The following is a 22780-nucleotide window of genomic DNA, read 5'->3' on the forward strand; positions in this document are numbered from 1 at the left end:
AAATTCCCATTCAAGACTTATTCGAAAGCGTGGGGGAAAACTGTAACATCGCTGCCTAAACAAATACCGAGCCCTCCATTTTTTTTTTTTTTGAAACCTGGACAAACGAAAGCGAAATCCATCTTTTGACTGACTGCGCTCTGTGAAATCCCCTCTGGATGCTGCTGTGTTGACTCCTGCATCCTTAAGCAAGTCGGGTGTGTAGGGGGGTGGAAAACCCGCGCGGAGGAAAATATCCATATGGCATTAATTGAGGAAGACGGGGCGGAGGGTGGGGGGGAGTTAAAGAGGGGCGTGGTTTAAGTGGGGTCTGTCAGACTTGAAACAGCCAAAAGGAAGAGAAGAAAGGATGGTGAGAACAGAAGAAAGCGCCGAACTGTAGTCGTAGAAAGTCCGGGGGCGGGGGGAAGTACTGAAAAGTGAGAGAACCCAGCGCGCGAGCCCAACTGAGACGCTCTTTGAAAAGCAACAACCGAATTCCTCCTTTCGAATAGAGGCGAATAGATAAAGGGTTTTAAATGCAACGTTGTGTGAAGATCATGGCAGCCGACACGAAGAGTTCACTGGGCAGCAATATCTGCCCCAACCGCAGCCGGAGAAAGCTGCTGGTCGCTGTGGATCTCTTCTGCTTGTTCATAGGTAAGCACAGCTCACATATACTACCGTTTATACACAACGTGTGGTATTACAAAGTGTCATGTGACCGTGTGATATAAAGAAGGTTTAAAAGCCCTACGTGTTATGATTTAATCAACTATTGAATCTGTCGATTCAAGCAAACTTATTGGGTGATTATGGCTGAAAAATGTCTCACGAGACAAGTGCTTCTTGTCAGTCGATATCGGTAATTAACGTTTTATTTTAATACTGCCAAACTGGTGACATGACGTTTCCGATTTTATCCACAATTTTTTATTTTCCAGTTGTACTCATTTTCTACTTTCACTCCAGGTGTTTGTTTTATTATTATTTTATATGTTTAAGAAGTTATGAGGCAGGGTGGCAATACCTGAAACCGTTGCTGCTATTCAACAGGTTGTTGCTAGGTAACCAAAGACCCAGTTACTTGACGCCGCCAACCTCGTTTAGCTGGCCGATAGATTCCCATAAAGCTGTTCGGTTCTAATTCGGAGTTCAGTGAAATTACTGAATATATCTGACGCATATTATTTTGATATTTATCACATGTCTACCGTCACATATTTATTATTGCCCCGCCCTGCTTAGCAGCTGTTTACAGTTACCAAACTTAAGGTGGTTACAGAGCTAGAATCTCTTTCAATTCAATCTAATTTTATGAAGACAGCGGGTTTCTATTCAATTTACTTCACTTCTGGTTCCCATTTTGGTCTTTCGACCCTAATGAAATATGACAGCTTAATCCCCCAGTCAAACCCGCATAATTAAGCGCACATTATTTGACAAGTCGTATAACAGACTGGGTAATGGAGTCAAATATTGTTCAAGAATTGTTCAGCTGAGTTTTATTTCTCTGCCTTTCTCAACCTCAGAAGTGAGAAACTTTAAATCTTTTCCAACAACAGGGATTTTATTGACCATCCTGGATAATTTTATTTTAAAAACACATTTACAAGTGATAGTATAATGGGAAATGCATGTGATTCAGCCTTCACATGTTTGACTTTAAAGTATTTTACTTTAATATATTGCAATGGCTGATTTTAAGTTCCAATTGTGAACTCCGATAAGGATTATGATTGGTGCATAATTGTGGGTCTTGAAGCAGCTACAAATTAAAACCAAACTCCAGTCGGACTCAGAAGCTCCATTTTAACCCACAAAATAATCTGTTTTTATCTTTTCCAAATATTACATGAGTTTCTTGTGTTCTGTTTCTCCTTGGTCCCAGAAAATGGGCTGGCTTAGAGGAAACCCACTAATGAACTGTTCCAGCATTTCTTCCCTCTCCACCCACACCTGTAACCATACAAACCTCTGTTTTTTTTACCTTTTTTTTCCCAGAATGGCTCAAATTCTTCACAGCAACAGGAATGCTTCAGATGTGAACATCTGCTGAACTTTACGCTGTGCGTCTGGCTTAAGTGGTTATTTACCAGACCAATGTCGGTGTTAAAAATCTCACAACAGCTGCTGGTAGATTTAGTTTTTGATGCTGAAATATTTTAGAAATTAAAATGATTTACCTCGTTCTTCATACTAATTGATGCTTGATGTAACCACATGTCCATAATGTGTTGAAATGTCAGTGTGAAGCCACAGTTGCAAGCCAGATGTTAAGAATAATGCTGTTCCATCTTCATGGCAAATCCACTGACTGTTTTACAATCTTGTAGAAAAAAAAAAATATATATTTTTATTTTTTTCTCATGAAAAAAATATGCTATGTTTAGAGTCAGGCTAGTTTTCATCTCTATGGAGGGTAAATCTCCATCATTTGTTCCATAAACATCACAGAGAGAAAACTTGTCAACAAACCAGCAGTGTGTTTCTTTCTAAAGATGTCGGGTTAAAGAGTCTGACCACAAGTAGGAAACTGTGGGCCACAACTAGCAATCTCCTTGGTCTGCTCTCGGCGCAGTTACTCCTGCCTCCAAGGACGTTATTTGGTTGTTTTACGGTGTTCCGGCTCCCCTCCTCTTTGTAGATCAGTAAAGACAAGAGTTTTCTGACAGGAAAATGTCATCCTGACTCGGATCTGACGGGAAACGTTTCTGTTTACATTAGACTGCGGAAGGTGGATATAGTGTTTCCCAGTTAATCTTCTGGGAAGATTAACTGGGAAACAAGTGGGAAACGTTCAAGTGGATGGCTCATAAGCCAAACATGCAAGCAAAGATACTCATACCATTAAACATTTATGAAGTTTGTCATTTGAGAAAGATCTTGAAAGGTTAGTTTGCAAATTAATTTTTTTTTTCTCATTTAGGGATTTTTTATTTTTTATTTTTTAAACTCCCTGTCTAGACAGTCTGGTTCTGTCTAGACAGTCTGGTTCTAACCAGACAACTCAGAAACGTCACTTGAGGAACACACCATGTAGCTGATTAAAACGTCTCTCATTGTACACCTGAACAAACAAAACTTGTTCAACTTGTATGTTGGAAAAATGTCACCAGCAGGTGACCTTTCTATCTTTATGATTTCTATCCATCAAGCTCGTTTGGCTCGTCTTGTTTCCCTGTAACGCTGTGGAAACATGAGCGAAGTTTTACCTCAGACTCAGCTGTGGTACAACTGGTTTTTTGAAGGCACAGCTGAAAGCTTAAAAACAGCCACATCATTGTGTGTATGTATACATTTGTGTGTGTGTGTGCGCGCACGCACATAGGGCTCAGACATGTTCACGCACTCCACCGCAGACTGCAAGCAATCAAGTGGAAAATGTTTGTTTTTACAGTCACATCTTGGTGTTTCGCTGAACGCCTCCAGCACATGTTGAGCATTTTCCACAGACGACATAAGAACCTGGTGAGGCACTGAAGAACCCATCAACACCCCTCATCATTTGATTGTTTTATGTTGAGACTAGGTTTGGGCCAAGAGAAAACATGCGTGAAGACAAAAATAGAAATGTTTAACATGATTAACTTGGTTTTTCTTTTTTATTTAACTTGCAGAAAACCAACAGTTACACCTGCTGGTGCTTAAGATGTAGAATATTAATTATAGCTGGGTATGATAAAGTATTTCTGAGATGTCAGGCTTTGAGGACTTTCATAGCATGAAGCTGCGGTTGCAGAACCAAAGGGGCGTGGCTTACTAATCGTAGAATTCATCAGCATAAGGCAGCTCTGAACTTTGCATCACAATACTCACCCCCAGCTGCCTAAATGCATCCAGTCCTTTAAGCAAAAACGAATTGCTTTCAGGTCACAGTGGCTCCGGGTTAATGACTATACTGTGGCGTATAAATTATTGGTTGGTCTTCTTCAAACCCTCACATTTTATCAGGACATTTTAGTTGATGCCAAAATCAAAACAAAAACATGTAGATCTATGAACAAAAGGATAATCTGAATGGGGGGTTATAGAGGAACCCAACTCAGACAAGCTTATATTTACTTGTTAATTAGTTGGGCTCAACAGATGCTAACTTTCCAATTGTAATTTTAAATGGTTACCTTTAAAAATCACAGTGAGTTGCCATCTTTTAATTCCCTACTCATTAAGTGCATCTAAACAAAAAAAACTCCCCAAATTTTCCATCGTTTGGATTCATGAATTCATTTATTTTTACTCGGGTCAAAACTACCACTAACATTACAAAGTAGTAGTCCAAATCGGTCAAAATCAGAATTGGCGGGTCTGAGCTCAAGACAAATTGGAAATCTGTGTAAGCCACAAAAAGTCAGATAGGCGCATCCTTGAAAATGATCCATTTTCTGAAATTAAACATTTCTCTACACAGCTGAATTTGTAATTATTTGTACATTGATCTGGTTGTTGACCCATGACTAAGTAGGACTCCTGGTTGAATGAACCAAACTTGTCAGAGACCAACCGATGCTGATGTGAAGAACTCAACTTTTTCTTTGCTGTTTTAATTCTAGCTTCTCAGCATTTTCTCTCGCTCCTGTTGTCTTTCACATCGAGCTAGTGCCGGAAAACTTGCCCACACCTGCTGACAGGTGTTGATGTTGGCGCGACCGGCTCTCACCACCGCCCTCTGATGTTTCATGTGGGCTCGACTGAAGCGGGCAGGAGGGGAAAATCCCAGGAAGCCGTACTCATTGCTGATGCTGCAGTGTCAGGCGGATGCCAGGGGTCATGGCACCCGAGTCAGGAGAGAGAAGCAAAAACAGCCGAATGCCTGTAACCCGGGATCTGACTGCGACCTTCTGTTTCTTGTCATTCTTCCTCCTTTTACCCTGTTTCCAAGAAGTCATCTACTGTGCTTGGTCATTTTAAGGTTCATTTAAAAGCCACGGACTCGTGAATTCATCAATGCGTTTGCCAGACCTTTCTTCTCTTTGCATCTCTGCCCTCCGAACGCCTCCTGGCTTGTGGTTAGTCTGAGTCTGAGTGAATGGGTTTAAAGGGGTTGCAGAGGTCTTTTCTCCGTCACATCAGCAGTCTGGATACCCTCCTGTGTTGTTCCCTTCAGAGACAGATGAACCAAACTGTTGGGGGATTTGACATTCAGGAGTAAACGCACTGTAAAACGCGGTATGTTTTGACAGTTACAGGCCCATTAAGATGTCCCGCCCGATTTCTTTTTCTTTTTCCTCCGGTACAGCTTCAGAGCGGAATGTCGCTCCGGCGTAGGTATTTGTTTGAAGAGTGGCTGAAAGTTAATAACGTGAACCCTGCTGAACGTGGAAGGCCAAGTGGCATTCTGGATTTCCCAGAGCGCCAGAACTCTCTGTAACCTGAACTCAGCCCAGCTGGACCTTGAAAACCACAACCTAGCAGTTCTGTGTATGTGTGTGTGTGTGTGTAATTGGTTGGGTATGTTAGGTTGAGGGGCTCAGCAAGTCAAGCATGTGTTGACATTCAGTCTAAGAAATTGCCCCGACCACCCTCCCCAACACCAGCAGTCTGCTTGTTTTTCTTTATATCTGCAGATCACAGCCGACTTGACAGCCCAGCGTCACTTTGAAGTGGAGTGGAAGCATATTTTCTCTATTCTTTCTTGAGATTTGAGGGCCTCTCCTGGGTACCTCAGTTACCCCGGGATATCAAAGTCCTCCATCGCTGCCTCTTAAGATCGAGGAAATAAGCTGTCCGTATTGGCTCTTTGGCTAAGTTACATCCGGTCTGTTTGTTGTCAGCAGATAAGAACAGATCTTTTCGCTACTTCAAGTGGTGAAAGACACTAAATCGATCAGACACAAATACCCACAAGGCGTCTTCAAAAGGCCCTTTTAAGGTCTACCTCAAAGCCGCGACCGGAAATATAGTGCCACTCAAGGTGTTTTTTTTTTGTTGTTTTTTTGTTTTTTCCGGTTTGGCAAACATTTGACATAGTTCGGTGTTAGAGACTGGAAAGGTAACTGCCATGGGTTAAAATTGCGCAGTTTCACTAATTCATAACCATGCATGGATTTAAGCAAAAATGTGGAATTAACAGGTTACCTTTAGTAATTACTTTGAATGTTTCTGTATTCTGCTAATGTAAAAACAAAATTACTAATATGGTGTTTCCATAAAATAAGGAATTTAAAAGATTTTTAATGCAATAAGTCATTTATAAATCATGGCAGCGACGAATGTAAATGGTTACATTGATCAACCGTCAAAGGAAACATTAGTATCTTATACTTAGGAATGGCTGTGTATGTGACATTTTGGGGAAATTGTATGTGGTGGTTTTACAAATGAGCATTGGAAATTGACCCCCAAAATAGTATCATCCTCCTACTACTTCCTGTCCTCTTCTTCGTTTTTGCCAGTAGTAACATCTGGCTGATGAATATATGACTCAGGTTGGATAGATTTCGATCCACCTCATCCTAGCTCAGGATTTTTTATTTTTTTTAATTGGTGTGTTTCTATTAATCACAAACTTTACATAATTTCAATTTGTCCAATACTATGCTTGAAGAAAAATCTTTTCTACTGCTTTCTTCCACAGAGTTTTGGGAAAACTGGTACTTCAGCATTTTCACTGTGCTCTCATTGAAATGAATGGAATAAGAGGACAAAATAAATAGTTTTGATCTTAATATTCTGTGGAATTTTCTTATTTTAATTGCAATGGTGTTCAGTTAAACTTATGACGATGCTGTCCTCGGAACTCCTGAAAGCGGTTTGTATTTTCTCTCCCAAGTTAAGCGTTTTTTTAAATATATATATATATATATATATATATATATATATATGTGTGTGTGTGTTCTGAAAAAAACCTGCCTCACCTTCCACTCATGTATCTGTCCAACCATGCAGTGGTTCTTGTCGGCATACTTTTGGAAAAGTCTTCTGTCTGGCTGCCTTACCAGAGGGGGTTCTTCTGTGACGACCAGAGCATCACATTGCCCTATAAGAACAGCTCGGTGCCCACTTCTGTTCTCACAGCTACGGCCATCTCTCTTCCCTTGTTCTCTGTAAGTCCTGGTGTGGTAAAAGCAGGAGGATGAGGGGAAGCCTGTGTCGGAGTGCGCTCAGTTCGCCAGTGGCTGGATTTTTCACATTACACACTCATTTGATGGCTTCCACAGGCTCCGAGTCACACGCGGTGGTTATGTCCCATTGACTGCAAATCATGTATGCAGCACATTACTTGTCCACCAGTTTCCACTGTTTGATTCAAATCCCGGCCTTCAGGCAGCCGCTGGTGTACATTCATTTTACCAAACGCATACAAAATCGGCTGTTTATTCATAAAGAAAAATATCTAAAAATATGAACTATCCCAAATTGAAATAATACATTTTTTTTAGCTTTTCCTACCAATATATTTTAGATCTAAGACATTCAAATTACAGTCCTACAAGAAGAGAATGTGTTAAAAAATGAGGGAAATGATAAATCCTCATATTAAGGTTATGAAATGAGACAAAGTATTTTTATTTTTACCAACAGAGTGAAGGTTTGACAGCTAACAAAATGTATTTTAAAGAGTTTAATCAGTGCAGAATAATCTACTGTAGTTCAGGTGCAACGTTGTAGTATTTGAGACCGTTATGATTAGACAATTCCTTTTTTAGAATTTGGCTAATTTACTACAGAAATTTTAGCTAATTCTTTAGAATATGGCTAATTCCAAAGAAACATTTTTTTAAATCTCAAATTGTGTTTTAAAGAATTTTGTGTAGAACTAGGGTTTTGAACCAGAGAAGCTAACACCAACTAGTGTCGTTAGCAGCTAACCGCTAGCCACTTGGGTATTCCGACCTTGCAAACAAATGTTTAATAGCACTTTCCATCCTTTTTTTTTAATGCCTACTCAAAATGCTGAGTCAGTAAAGTATTTATGATTTGACTCCTTAAGTTTTCAACTCTAGAGCCACTTCCCTTCTTGTTATAAGGGTCTCAAATAGCTAAAACAAGCTGGCAAGCTTAAATTGCACAACTTTGGATCCTACAATAATGGAATTTTCTTCATGCAATTTAATTTTCTACAATTAAATAAGGATGTGTGCATCTTAAAGCGATTTTACTAAATGTTTTTACTAAGCAGATGGATTCCCACTGATTCAAACTCATCAATACCATTAGGGGTTATTTTTTTTACTTTTATGAGGCAATTTCTGAGCCCAACTTGGACAACTTGCTGCTTATTATCATTAGAGTAACAGACTTCCAAATTCAGTCCTGAGACAAAACCACAAGCTCAAATTTTCAGCTTATTTTTCAAATATCCCTTATAAAATGAGTTTCTCAGAAACATTCAGCTCAACAGAATGATTCCTTACGGCAAACAAAAACAGCTGTAAGGTAAAGCATCCTCGATCTTCAGTTGACAGGCTGAGTCACGACCCCAAGTCGGATCCTTCGGTAAACAACTGGCCAATTAGCAGTCATTACTTTATTAGTCACAGATAACAGCCACAGAACGAACTGAGCCAGCTCCAGCTGTTCTCTTGTCATCCCCTGCTTGCCACCACTGCCTCTGTGATTTGTGTGTCATTAACCTAGCGCCTCCATCTCTCTCTCTCTCTCTCACCCACCCACCCATCCACCTCTTTCGTCCTCCCCCATTTGCTTCCCTTCCCTTCTCTTCCACTCCATTCCCATCCCGTTCCATCCCGTCCCAAACTCCTCTCCGCCCTCTCTGTGCCACTCACTCGCCCTCTCCTCGCTAGCCGGCCTGCCTTTCTTGGTCATTGAGACCTCCGCTCTTCAGCCGTACCGTAGAGGGTTTTACTGCGACGATGAATCCATCAGGTACCCGGCCAAAAGCAGAGAGATCGTTAGCGACACTCTGCTTAGCGCGACAGGCATTCTAATCAGCATCCTCTCTGTAAGTCACCTCACTCTCATCACTAATGTCATCTTCACTCCTCGGGTTTCAGCGCCGCTCACAAGTACTAGCAGCACCTGTGGGAGCCATGTGAATTCTCATGCTAATTTTTATTATTATTATTATTATTATTATTATTATTATTATTATTATTCCTGTTTGCAGTAGATGCTATTTCATGTTTTCTGTCTACAAAAATGATTTAAACATATATGCAAACCGTCCAATCAGCTACAGCTGCTCATGTTTGCCTCAAAGCGTACCCGCAGCTCAATCCATAGTTTTTTCAGGAACGTAGTAAAAACTATTTCTTATCACATTGAAAATAAAATATTCCAACAAATTTAAAAGCATCAAATGTATTTTTATTTTACCAGATTACTGGTTCCACAATTATTGCCACCAATTAACAAACTGTAAAACAATTTGATTTTTGTCCTTCTCTTTAGGTTTTATAGTGTCAAAGATATTTTAATGAGTAATCAATGATGTATTGTTACTCCAGTACAGAAAGATGATGGGAATAGGCTTCCCTTGGATATCCTTGAAAATGAGAAGGACAAGAGAACATGCCGTAAAAAGTAAGACACGTATGTTGATCTTCATAAAATCAGCAAATGGATAGAAGCACTTGCTAAAACAATCCAACGATTTAGGGTTTATTCCAAACAAATACTTTTTAAAACAAAAGAAAAGTACCATTTATGCAAGTTTTTTGAACACTTCTACATGAGGGCTGCTACTAACACAGGCATAAACATGCTTACTTCAAACAACGTTTTGGAACTTTTATCTCCCGTTTCGGGGCTTCGAGGGAACAAACTAAGATGATCCTGAATGATGACTGATGTGACTCTTCTCCACACCTGGGCCATCAGCCAGAGCCGCTGCCTCCAGAGCATTCCAGATGAGAACGAACCGACAACACTCTCTCCTGAGTTTTCCCTAGAGGAAGCAAGATGACTAAAATGATTAGGACTTTCACAGTAAAGTGAAGTTTGGAGTAGTTTGGAGGACTCCACTGAGAGAAAGCTGAGCATCTTCAGCCCAGAGTCTGGTAATTAAACTCATTACTGCTGGAACTCGTGCAGTTTTGTTTGAGCGTCTCTCGCCAGGCTGCTTTTGACAGATACAGCAATAAAGAAGAAAATTACAAGACGATTTTTTTTTTCCCACGTCTAAAGACAACAACTCATACTAAAGGACTCAGCCGCTACATGGAAACCGAAATTAAACTCCAGCAACTTTTGTAAGAACTCGGCAGCGACCGCGCCGAGTAGACGGAGCCTGCCCAAGCGTGTAGTTAGTGCTTACAAAACTCTACTGCCCCCCTCTCCCTCCAACACCTCGGTAGCCACAGAGTAATACATTCACAACCACAGATGGGTCGTTTGTGTTCAAACAGATTCCCGCAGCTCCCAGCCCCAAAACATAAGGCCCGTTTAAAAAGTTAAATGTTATACCTCACATAATATGTCCAGTTTTCACCTCGGCCGAGCGACACCGCGTTGCTTCACGGCTGAGGGTGCATGTGTTGTGTACCCTGCCCTTCACCTCCCACCGCCCCCCAGGAGCAGAGTACTGCACGGACCTAAAGCCACAGGGGTGAGAAGGAGCCGGCAGGCTGTGTAATTACGGTTGACGCAATGGTTGTTTGGTTAAATACCATAATTGCTGGGGTGGAATTGTGGTGAGGGCCCCAAACAAGGAAAAACAAAAATGGCCATATATTTCATTTTCCCCCAGCAATACATGACTTTTGGATCCATCTCCAACACCCCACCTAGAGAGCTCTGGCCAACATTTGTATTTTATGAAGCAGAAGAAAAAACAAACTTATTTAGTGCTTCATTGCTCAGAGACGGAGAGCTGGAGGGAAACCGAGAGGTCGTGGCCTTTTTGTAGTTTATGTAATTTATGCTGGCCTTTGTCAGGGTGAAAGTAGAAATAATATGCTGTCACTTTTGAAACTTTATCCAAAGAGCAAATCAGCTTCTTTTTCTTTTTCTTTTTCTTTTTCCTCCGTTATGGTAAGATTTTCACATCGTCGCCGTGTTGCAGACACCAAATGGGCTTCTCTCTCAAACCATCTCTCCGTCAACTCTGACCAGCTTCCGTCTCCTTTTGGAAGGAAAGCCACTCATCCGTACAGGAAGTGGGCAAATAACAGTTGTCCAGTCAACAGAGTCCCCTGAATATTCTGTGGATCTTTGCCACTCCTCCAGAGTTACCTCAGACCCACTAAAATATTGTCTTTTATAACCTGGCTCTGTTTTAAACATCACAACCATATCCCTGTCTGCTGGTGTTCTTTAGGCCTTTGCAGAACGACCGGATTTATACTGATTTAAATTAGACACAATTGGACTCCCATTTCCTCCCAAGTAGACGTAAACTCCCAATAAAACCCAACAAATTTCGTGGTTGTAGTGTGACCAAATGTGGAAAGAAGTTCAAGGTGCATGACGGCTTTCTCGAGGTACTGCGCGTTCATTACCAAGCAACTCGATTCATCTGTTCGCTCAGTGAAAACCTTCTGCACAAGAGGAACCAGATGTGTTGTCTTTCCTCCAGCTGGGGTAGCTGCATCTGGCTCTAAAGGCCTGTGTGGTGGAAACAACACTTTTTCTTTTTTATCTGCTTGTTAAATCTCCAGTGTTTTCCAGACCGAGGCTCACTGACCCCTCCCCATCCCCTCCTCGGAAGAATGCGCGATGAATTCGAGATGCTAACGTGAAAACAGCCAGACGTCCGCATTTTCAGAAAGACCGCCTGTGCGGGGGGAAAAACAAACATGCGCCTGGTGGAATCTGGCCGCCGCCAATCAGACACGTCGCCTAGCTCAGCATTTCCTTGATTAGAACCAGCAGTGACTCCCCCCAACCCTACTCTCCTCCTCATTCCTTTTCTCACTTTTCTGCCTCTCCTCCCTTACTTGCAACATTTATTGTTCCTTCAATTGTATTAGCATATCTTCTTTGCCATTCCATCCTCCCTTCTTGTCATTCTGTACCTTCTGTCCTCCCCCCTCCCCCATCTGTCTCTCACTCCTCCACAGCTTCAATTGTAAACAGCTTGAAGACAACAGAAGAAGATGAGGTTAGGGGGCAGGGAAGGCACTTTTGAGCTCGGACAGCTGTTTTGAGTCATGAATATTCATCTCTCCTTGATTGTTCCCTGCAATGTTCAATGGGGGTTTTTTCATTGTTTTCGCTCAGAGGAAGAGTATAACAAAGTAAAGACATTCAGCATATTGGCAGCCCTAATGTGTAGAAAGCTCAGTACTTCGTTCTAGTCTATCAAAGACCTACATAAAGTGCTGACAAATTAAAATAGATAATTGATACTCAAGCAAACCCCAAGGCTTGTCTCAGTTACCAGTCAGTGATTAGTTTTAGTTCTAATTAATGTTTAGACTGGTTCAATCTGATGATATACGACAAATTAGTACCAATATGCCCAGATTTCTTTACAGTACCCTTTGAGCAGATCATACAAAATGACTTTAAATTGTTGCCAAAGCAGGTATGAAATATCCACCTGACAGGTCTGAGTTAATGCAGAGTTGGTTTAAAATGTTCTCCATTTTGAACCCCAAAAAAAGTCTAATACAGGGGTGCTCAAGTCCAGTCCTCGAGAGCTACCATCCTGCAAGTTTTAGAAGTATCCTTACTCCAACAGACCGGGATCAGCTCTACAGAGGTCTGATAACGAGCCATTAATTTGATTCAGATGTGTTGAACCAGGGATGCAGCTGAAAGTTGCAGGATGGTAGCTCTCGAGGACTGGACTTGGGCACCCCTGGTCTAATAGGAAACCACCAAAGCTATGAAACAATGAAGAGGCAAAACGGCAAAGAGCAAAATGTCCATTGTTCTTCAATAGCTCACGATAACTTCAAAAAGGCCATTTCACCGACATCCGCTTCCTCTCTCTCCTCTCAGATCATAATAGGTGAAAGCTTCAGGATCTTCTTTATGAGCGAAGGAACCAAGTCGTTTGTCGGGAACCCCTACTTTGCTGCTTTCTACAAACAGATTGGGTTGTTTGCCTTTGGCTGTGCCATCAGCCTGTCCTTCACCAACATCGCCAAGGTGTCGATAGGCCGCCTGCGGCCAAGCTTCATCGATGTGTGCAAGCCTGACTTCTCCACCATCAACTGCTCCATGGGCTACATTACGGAGTACAAGTGTCAAGGGCCAGAGAGCCAAGTCCTAGAGGCTAGGTATGGTGTGCTAACCCATGGGTCAGTCACCCACAAGCAAATGCCGTTGGTTTGGACATTTGTTAAGCGCTACGATGCTAACTGATGAACGTTCTCCTCAGGAAGTCATTCTTCTCTGGACACGCGTCGTTCTCCATGTACACCATGCTCTACCTGGTGGTGAGTTTCCAGATGTTCATCCTTTTACTCGTTCTGTTCTTTAATAACTATAATAAAAATAAATAAATAAATAAAAAAATCTTCCTTTGGTCTACAGTTTTACCTGCAGTCTCGCTTAACTTGGAAAGGAGCCCGCCTGCTGCGCCCGTTAATTCAGTTCACCCTCATCATGATGTCCTTTTACACTGGCCTGACCCGGGTGTCCGACCACAAGCACCACCCCTCCGACGTCCTGGCTGGGTTCTTTCAGGGCGCCCTGGTGGCCGTCTGCGTCGTAAGTCGTCACACTCTTCTATAAAGATATCCAAATTATAACAGCAGATAAAATATTTCATTTTTATCTAATGAAATATTTCTTACATTGCAAACCTTAAGATTTTTTTTTTATTTTTGTAGAACTCAGAACATCATACAGAAGTAGTTAGAAATTAAAGAAACAAACTATGACCTAAATTTTTTAAAAATTTATAAAAACAATTTGTTAAATAAAATAAGGTTTGATTATGTTTTCTTTTATAAGTCTACAGACTTATCTGAAATTCCCTGGAGACGTGTTTCAGAAAAATATACAGGAAAGACTTTGCTGCTTTGATTTTGCTGATGCTTTATGTATAAAAAAGTGAAGGTATAATAAGCTTGTGCTTCAGCCTACACTTTTTGGTTTACACTTTGTGTTTGTGCCATTGACAGGAATTTAAATATTGTTTATTTCTGCACGAGCTGTGGGTTTTTTTCAGCACTGTGTGTCGTTTTTGTTATGTGTATATGTAAATGTTATAAATAACCGAACATAGTTGTTATAATTATTTTCTAGGACCTTTAGAGGGTAGCAACAAACAGTAAAGTCGTATCAAGACATAGCTACAGTTAGCTAAAGACTTTGAGTGCTGTTACAAAACGATCCTTTAAGCCTCGCATCTTTTGTTTTTGACTTCAAAAACGAGCTCAAAAGGATGAAGATGTTAAAAGTACGTAGCTAAATTTGGAACTTCTGAATTGACTTCCTGTAGTACTTTTTCAGAGACCAAGTGCTGAGTGGTAACACTGTTTTCTCAGCAGAGACACCTTCTGTTTAGGAGGAGGACTGCAGCGAGTATTGCATGTTTGAAGTGCTAGTTTAAACATCACCGATGCTGAGGATATTTGTTAGCTTTTTTTATCGTATGTCTATTGGTAGATGTACAAAAGTTAGCAAAGATTTTAACAATTTAAAAAATCATGAACAACGTTTTTGTGTGTGTGTATGTGTGTGTGTTCTAAATTGTCCAAGACGTCCACATCAAATTGTAAACCGAACAGGGTTACAGATAAGGTATTAGGAGTGAATAACTAGCCACAATCATTAAAAGTGCCATTATATAATTTTTAAGTATAAATAATTGTGGATAGGCAGGAAGTTATATTTATATTTTTAGACCATGACAAAGAGTAGAAAGTCTTTTTTTTTTTCTGGCCAACTGCAAACCTTTAAAGAATCCCCTCTCTTTCTGCCTGGCAGGTTTTCTTTGTGTCCGATTTGTTTCGGCCCAAAAGAAGATGGTGCTCTGTGACCCAAATGCCGGTGAAGAAAGATTGCCTTCCTCCAGCAGACATCCAGGAGCAGGGCAACCCTCTCTCCATGGTGTAGAAACAAGGCTGAAAACCGACTGCAAGCAAGAAATGCCACTTCTTCTTACTGAATAAAATGGACTCTCTGGAAAGTGCAGAAGTGAACCACAGAAAATGGTTAAAAGAAAGTTTTTCTTTCTGAAGAAATTTTTTTTTTTTTTTTTTAAGTTTTTCCCAAAATCTCACAAGACATGTGAATGTGTAGGGAGGTGAGATGAGGTTTTTGGTTTTTTTATGTTACACAAGGAGTATTTGACCTTCTCTTCTGTTATGAAGAACTTTTTGGGGGTTTTTCTGAACAAAAGTCCGGAAATCAAGCATAAGCCTGCGAATGGCAGCTGCTAACAAAGCTGTGTGCGGCTTTTCTGCATTTTGTTTCTCTGGCACTGGGGCTCCACTCATAGCCCTGCTCCTCACTGTGTGACTCATATTTGGACAGAATAATAAAAAAAAAAAACAAATTCCTCTATTTCAGGAAGGATATTGTTTTAGTTTATTACAAGCATTGCATGCGTGACTTTTAAAGCACTATTTTCCTTTGGTATTGTTCGTCACCTCTTTGAACGACCTTTTTGAAAAGCTTTTGGAAAGCTTCACTCTGTGTGTAGTTCAGTGTTCCCTCAGACGTTACAGTTATGTGGAAAATACAGTGACGATGTGGGTGGGTTTTAGATGTGGGCCTCGTTCTGCTGGCATGGATGGGCCCCTACTGAGCCGTTTAATGAAATGACATATATGTGCCAGACGGGTGTTCACGTGTTGGGTCAGAGTGTGTGTGTGTGTGTGTGTGTTTTAAGACGGCTTTGTGTTTTAATGTTAGGTCATATATTTCAGTATTCATTGCCTAAAAGTGTGGCAGAGAAGAGGCACCTGTTTTAGCATATAAATGTATATGGAGACAAGAATGAATGATGCAATTTGATCACATGAACCCATGACTTATCTTTGGTTTTCTAAAACACTTATGGCTACGTAGCTATGTATGAATGTGTTGCCAGTAGAGATGCACTGGCCAGTGACTGGCCAGTTGGAAACTCAAAAATCTAGTCCTTTCCAACCAGTGAATGCACCATAACAAAGGCTAATACCATGGTTAGCATGGAGCTGTTAGCCTTTGTGAATCATCGATATGGATGTTATTCAAAGCTAGCCATGTTCAGTATCAGTAAAATGTTTTAAAACAAGTCGAAAGAAGAACCAAAACTTTAAGAAGCTAAGGTTAGCCGTATTTGCAATGGAGGGATGCTAGCTGCTCATTCAGGCTGGACTCCAAAAACTCCGAAAAAAAGCCAAACCACCAAAAATGCAAACTAAGCAAAAAATGACAACCATAATAACAATATGGTAAGCACTGCAATACGATGCCAAAAACATACTACTTATAGTAGCTTATGTTGTAAAATCACATAATTGGGATGTCAATAGAGATGCGCTGACCTGTGACTGACCAGCTGGAAACTCAAAAAGTCAGGGATCGCACTGTAACGAAGGCTAAGAGGTTATACAGTTAACCTTGGACAAGCTTCAACATGGACATTGTTGTATGGAGCTAGCGGTGTTTGGTATCAGTGAAATGTTTTAACCTTGAGTCAGAAGAACAACCAAAGGTTAAGCTATTTAAAGGTTAGCTGTATTTACTGTGGAGGGATGCTAGCTGCTCTGGACTCCTTATGGTGTTAATACTTCTGGACTTTTTCCAAGTACCAACTACTCTAATCATACTAACCACTGTAATATCTAGGATCTCATGCCAAAAACAACTCATAGTGTTATCTCTATTATTTTCTTCCTGTTTTATTGTGACCCCTTTCTCACACAGAGTGACGTCGCCTCCGATCAAATTTAATTGGTTCATTTAAAAATAATTAATGATCTCTGACAGCAGGAATTCTTTATTAAAAATAGTTTAAGTGACAAATCAGACTCAACTTAAACTGATATTACTAGATATAGGCTGCTATTATAACTTTTAACCGTAGGAACTGCACATTTAGCTGTTTTTATAACTAATATATATTTTAGAACCATAGATACAATCTATTTTAGAACCATAGATACAATCTGTACAAAATTTTAGATTGACAACAAAACTCTGATCTGCGAATCTCTAGATGACATAAACCTAATGTAGGTTTACACCTGCAGTGTAATACCTGCAGTTTGCTTGCATGACTCCATTGTGAAACATATATAGGAAGCCAGTGCCTTAAAATATCCAGACTCGCTTATAAATAACTAAGACTGCCTCAGAAAGTTCACTGTGCCACTACGTGTTGTAAAGTGTGTCCTGTTTGTGTCCTGCAGAAACGCCCACTATGACTCTGCGTTGAGACCTGTGTAAATGTAGAACGTGCTTCTGTGTGAGGCAAACAGCGTCCAGTGAAGTGAATATTAACTTGTATTAAAAATGAGAACGAAGCGGGTCAAAACCAGGTTCCTTCGGTTCTGGGGTTTGTTTTTTTTTTGTTTTGTTTTGTTTTGTCATGAAAACAAAATGAAATAAAACAACAACCTTTTAATATTTTTGTAATGTGAAATTTTATACCATAAAACTGTATTAAAGAAAGAATATCTTTAATAAAAACACAAAAGGAAAATGAAGTGGAACGTTTCTTTGTGGTTTTTGTGTTATATTTAAGCAGGCAGCCAACTTTGCGTGTGATGAGGAGATTTTGGGCGTGGGGCAGTGGTAGACTTCCACGAGTCTCTTCCTGTGGGGAAATAGTGAACATTCCAGGTTTTAACCCTGCTCCGCATCACCCCTCTGGAATAATATAAAGTCCACAAAGAACCTATTCCACAGTGGCAGACTATGCTAGCATGTGGACATGCTTAGAAGCTGCACAATTGTGTTTACTGCCCTGGATTATCCATTTAGACCTCCTTGTGTCCATGAAACGTAGAATAGAACATCCACAGGTTGAATCATACTGCTCAGAGTGTACACACACACACACACACACACTATCTTAAGCTAATTGTTGTTAGAAACTCAGGCAAATAGAGCTGATTAGCTTAATAAAATGCAAAAGTGGATTTTAGGTGGAAAACTTTTGTTTTAGCTGGAGTGTGTTTTGCCTGCAGATCTGTCCAGAGGCTTTAATACATCTATCTCTGACATGACAGACAATCTTTTAACAAGAGAGTTGAACTACAAACACGCAACCTGAGTAACAGAGTTGACTTCTGCCTAATGATGGTGAAGTATTTTTTCGTACAACATATCTAAAATATACAAAAGAAGAAATACAATTTAGGAAGCTGACATATGTATGTACAGTGCTACTTGACATGCTATTGGCTGGTGTTTACAAGGCAGCCAATCCAGGAGCACCACTCATTGTATTCGGCGTTTGATTGGTCGCACCCTGAAGAGCGAGGATAAGGAAGACCATAGACATTAGCTTCTGCTGTAGTGCTAAAACGGTTCCCGCTGTGCGTATTAATGAACATTAAGGTATATTTGGTTTCAACTATTAAAATAAAACCATTAAAGCGATTTTAAAAGGGGTGTCAAGTATTTGAGGATTTGAGGTGCATAAGGTTGAATTTATTAAGGCTTTTCTGTACTTGTCACAACACACTTGCACTTTATTAGACAATACCAGGAGAAAACAGGTCAAACTGCATAACAAAAATAAACAAAGAAGCAGAAACAAGATTATTAATCTAACTCACAAACTCATCTACAGAACTTACTGGTCTGCGAAATAAAACATTTAATACAGGGAAACTCAAAAGGTTACTTCCAGAAAAACAAACAATACAATAGAAAAAAGAAAACCTCCATTTGGTTGTACCAAGTGATGTAATTAGTGACGTTATACACCTATTTAAACAGGAAGTGCTGGGCCGGCCAATCCCATGCCTGTTGGGGCCAAACAATGGTGAGTACAAAAGAAACAAGCAAATTATCAGAAATGTAAATTGGAACAAAAGAAACATTCATATTTATCTAACGGTTTAACTTTAAATATAACATATATGTAGGGCCCCAAAAAAGGCTCAGCCGGTGTTCTGAAGAAAAGACAGTGGCATTCTTTGATCTATCCATCAGACAAAAGTCCACATGATGATTTAACCCCAGAACCCAATATTTATTTATACATTTATTTTTTTTCCCAGTGTGACCAAAGAACACATGTATGAACTCTCTTCATATGAGCCGCTAACAAAAACTTGGCAGCATTTATTGTAAAATAGATATACTGCCTCATCTTGGTACCGTTTCAGCTTACATTTCTGGTGGGCTGTGGTGAGTATTAAAATCTTCAGAAGTTATATCCAGGCTCATGCGGCTTTTATTGTTTATGGTGACATGACAGTTTCCCCCCCGACTGCCTGGATACTTTTGTTTCATTGACATCATGGGTTTTCAAAGTTAGTATTGAGTTGTTTGATCGATTGTTCCAGGTTATTCTGAACTGACCATGTTCAGACTTTGGAGCTACACAAGCCTCTTGTACTTGTGAGTGGCTACGTATGCGGCGTTTTGGGGAAATTGTAGTCAGCACATTGGATCGACACACAACTTTGACGCCGTGAGAGCTGTGGTGGACAAACTACAAACCACAAAGAAGACTACTTGCCTTCTGCGTGGTTTTCGCCAGTAGTAACATCCGGCTGTTCATGTTCGTGACTCGTGCGACATACTATACATCTATTTCAGTACGGCTGAAAAACAACCTCATCCCAGCGCAACAAATTCTTTTTTTTTTTAATCGAAAAATGTGAGTTGTTTTAATTGTTTATTTTATTTTATTGTTTTAAACTTCGCATGCAAATTTATTTTTTGTAATTTTAATTTGCGCAGTTCTATGGTTAGTGGAAACACGCGGCTAGTGTCTCAGTTTTTTCAAGCTGTTTCCTAAAGGTGTTGGAAATTAACTATTTTTTTCAGGCTGCTTCTTATTGTCGAATCATGAACGCTAACTGTAACTTAGCCGAGTGAGGTTCGCTGTGCTTCGGATGTTGTCGGGTTCTGCTGGGACCTCCTGGGTAAGTGAGTTATCTCTTTTCTTTCAGAGGTATTTTGGCAGGCTGGCCACCGTTTCATGTCTTATCCTTTTGTGGATGTCTGGCTCTCACCCAGCCTTAGAGACTGTTTGTTACCTCTGTGGCCCATTTCAAGTTGACAAAAGATTTTCTTTCCCACTTATTCTTTAATTTATTTAGTTTAGGAGTATGAAGCATTGCTTTTGGATATCTTTTCGACTACTTTATGTTGTCATGAGGGTTCTAAATAGTGTCTTGATTTCCCAGATATGACAGCAGTCAAGTCTGGGAGTAGCTTGTGAAGATGAACTGAAAATATTTAGTTACAGTTAATTCATGATTAAGGAGCAGTAATTAATGATTGAAAGGGTACCTTCTTTTTGACACTGGACTGTTAGGTTTATGTAGCTTTTTTCACCGTTTTAAATATAGACACATTTGATAAATTAGTGCTAATGCGAATCTTTTATGTGGCGTGAACCTCTATAAAAACCTCCAGTAATATTTTGTCTGGATCACTATATTTAAATGAAAATTTAAAACACAGATGTCTACCATGACCCTAACATATTTTTACATGTATTGTAATATTATCTAGAGCATTACTTTTTATTAAGGTCACATAGAATAAATACCTTCTGACCGTATTATCTTGGTTGCTAACTAGCCTGCAGTCTGCTGCTTTACAGACGTGCAGCTTATCAACTGTAACTTTAAAACATTGTTACTTCGAGGCAAGGCAAACCTTTTTACAGTATACAGCAACATTCCTACTCAAGTTAATCCAGGGTTTTTTACAGGAATTCAAAGACAAAAAGAAAATAACAAACAACTTAAAGTTTTGCCCAAATAGAGACCTGAATCTAGTTTATTTCTGGTGACTAGCAGTGCGCAGCAACAGGTTTATTATGAAAATATCTGGGGGTTTTGAGTTCTTTTTTTTTTTTTTTTTTTTTTTTTTTTTACTGTTGGTCTATACCTGAAGCAATAGTACCTTGGTGATGGTGCAATGGACCTTTTGAACCTTGTCTGCTGTAACGTCTTAAGTAACGCTGTGTGTAGCCATGGTCAGAGAAAAGGAATCTGGAGGATAAATAAGAAACATGTGCCACTTATGATCGATAGCTGGGTAAAATAAAAGTATATTTACTTTCATATAAAAAAATATAACGGTTAGCTTTCCCGTCCTTTCTTGGTAACAAATTGTAGAACGTGTCTTCATCAGCGTCGCCATAAAAGGTGTAAACACTCTCTTCTGCTAAACACTGCGCTGACTGGAATCGTTCTGTTCCCTGTCAAACACTTGGCAAATTTCAGCCTGCAAACCAAGTCCCTAACACCCCTCCTCCTCCACAACATCATCTGTGGAGCATTTTCACTCAAAGATATCTTCATTTCTTCTAATTGAAAACAACACACTGGCACACTGCGGCTCAACAATCTGTTTTTTCCCCCTCTTATTTTCATCTGGAGACATTTTTCTGAATGAGATTCAAAGAGGCTTTTCTTGATCAGCAGCTTTCAACATTCACATGCTGGAATCCCTTTCATGTGGTCTTGCTGGGGAAAAAAAAGAGAAAAAAAAGTGTTGTTGTGTTTTCCTGCCACAGTTTAAGTGCTGTTATTTGTGAAGCAATTACCCAGTGCCGTTTACAGTTTCTTCACAGGGACTCTAGATATGCTGCTGTGGTTGCTCTGAAGTAATCTCTCTTTCTTGTTTGCCCCTCTTTACTCACAAATGCACTTAAAGCATCATCAGGACTCCCACTGAGATCGCAGTTTGTTGCATCTGTTAGCAGTTAAATTACTTTACTGGTAAGTTCTCTCCTAATGCAGTCACTTTGGACTAGCATAGTGAGTGGGGATGTTATGAAGTTCCTGAAAGTGCAGATATCTGACTACCTCACCTGGTCAAAGTAAAACCCAGCAAACTGAAACAAGCATCCTCACAACATGCTGGAAGTCAGTGTAGTACTGCTGCTACAACTTGGCCGACACGAAAGACCTGTAGTGGACAGTAAGCAGAAGGTTCCTATAGTTTTGCTGCCCTCTGCAGGATTCGTCAGAATTTGTTATATTGGTCAAAATGGGGATGATGGTGGTGATTGTGGTAGGAGTTCATCTGGTAATTAGTGGGTTGCTGGTTCAATCCCCGCTCTGTTGTGTCATTGGGTGGTGGTGCTGCTGGTGGTGGTCGGAGGGCCCAGGTGGCGCTGGTCCATGGCAGTCTCGCTTCTGACAGATTGCCCAGGGGCAGCTGTGGCTACTATCCAGTAGCTTACCACAATCAGCGTGTGATTGGGTGAATGATTAAATGTCAGGTGAAGAGCTTTTGGATCCTCGGGACTAGATGACACATACAAGTACAAGCAAAGATTGGGTGTACAAACAAGGTAATCTGTCTTTGGCTCAAGCAGTGATATCAGAACAGATCTTAAGTATGTATACGGTATAAATATGGAAACTTTAGAGGAAACTTAAAAAAGGATAAAAGGAACAGTATGCACATGCATGTCTACGTACAGACATGTTTTTAGGAAAGAGGCTGGTTATGTTAGTGTAGGTGGTCTTAGCTTGAAGATAGTACATAGGTTGTAAGGAAGGGGTCTCCAAACCCTAGTCGTCAAGATCTACTGTCTGACAGGTTTTACGTACAACCTCTTCTCTAACACACCTGACTCAAACAGATAGCTAGTTTCCAGACGTTTCCCAAACTTGTTGGCATGCAGAAGGGGAAAAGCAATAATTTGAATCTGCTGTGTTGGAGCAGAGATTAATCTAAAACCTGCAGGGCAGTAGATCTCAAGGACTTGGGTTAGAGACCCCTGCTGTAAGGTGTTCATTGTGTTCATCAGAGAATCATCCTGGGAGTAGAAACTGTCTCCGTGGCAGCTGGTTTGTGCAAATGC

At 40.3% G+C, this 22780-nt stretch overlaps 1 protein-coding gene and 1 long non-coding RNA gene across 3 annotated transcripts; one reads left to right on the plus strand and one right to left on the minus strand.

The window, feature by feature from the left end:
• Nucleotides 1-342: 342 nt before the first annotated feature.
• Nucleotides 343-16057, plus strand: LOC103140044 (phospholipid phosphatase 3-like). 2 transcript variants are annotated; one of them, XM_007554982.2, is made up of 6 exons: nt 343-639; nt 8727-8884; nt 12829-13109; nt 13211-13268; nt 13366-13542; nt 14767-16057. In XM_007554982.2, the coding sequence occupies exons 1-6, from the start codon at nt 519-521 to the stop codon at nt 14893-14895; spliced, it is 924 nt and encodes a 307-aa protein (XP_007555044.1). In that variant the 5' UTR covers nt 343-518; the 3' UTR covers nt 14896-16057. The 2 variants fall into 2 exon arrangements, with proteins under 2 accessions (XP_007555044.1, XP_007555043.1); XM_007554981.2 differs by lacking the exon at nt 8727-8884 and adding an exon at nt 6868-7025 and having other exon boundaries at nt 346-639.
• A 167-nt stretch (nt 16058-16224) lies between these two features.
• Nucleotides 16225-17471, minus strand: LOC107836575 (uncharacterized). Its single transcript, XR_001662490.1, has 2 exons — nt 16801-17471; nt 16225-16749 (listed from the first exon to the last, which is right to left on the minus strand). It is a non-coding gene; the product is annotated as an uncharacterized LOC107836575 (long non-coding RNA).
• Nucleotides 17472-22780: the final 5309 nt, after the last annotated feature.

Source organism: Poecilia formosa, unplaced genomic scaffold (genome assembly GCF_000485575.1).
Source record: "Poecilia formosa unplaced genomic scaffold, Poecilia_formosa-5.1.2 Scaffold67, whole genome shotgun sequence".
Taxonomy (NCBI): Eukaryota; Metazoa; Chordata; class Actinopteri; order Cyprinodontiformes; family Poeciliidae; genus Poecilia; species Poecilia formosa.

Bases quoted from the DNA above. Each gene is read 5' to 3' on its own strand.
- LOC103140044 (XM_007554982.2), top strand. From the start codon at position 519: ATGCAACGTTGTGTGAAGATCATGGCAGCCGACACGAAGAGTTCACTG. The intron at 640-8,726 runs GTAAGCACAGCT...TCTCCTCGCTAG, and splicing joins TCTCTTCTGCTTGTTCATAG to CCGGCCTGCCTTTCTTGGTC. The intron at 8,885-12,828 runs GTAAGTCACCTC...CTCTCCTCTCAG, and splicing joins TTCTAATCAGCATCCTCTCT to ATCATAATAGGTGAAAGCTT.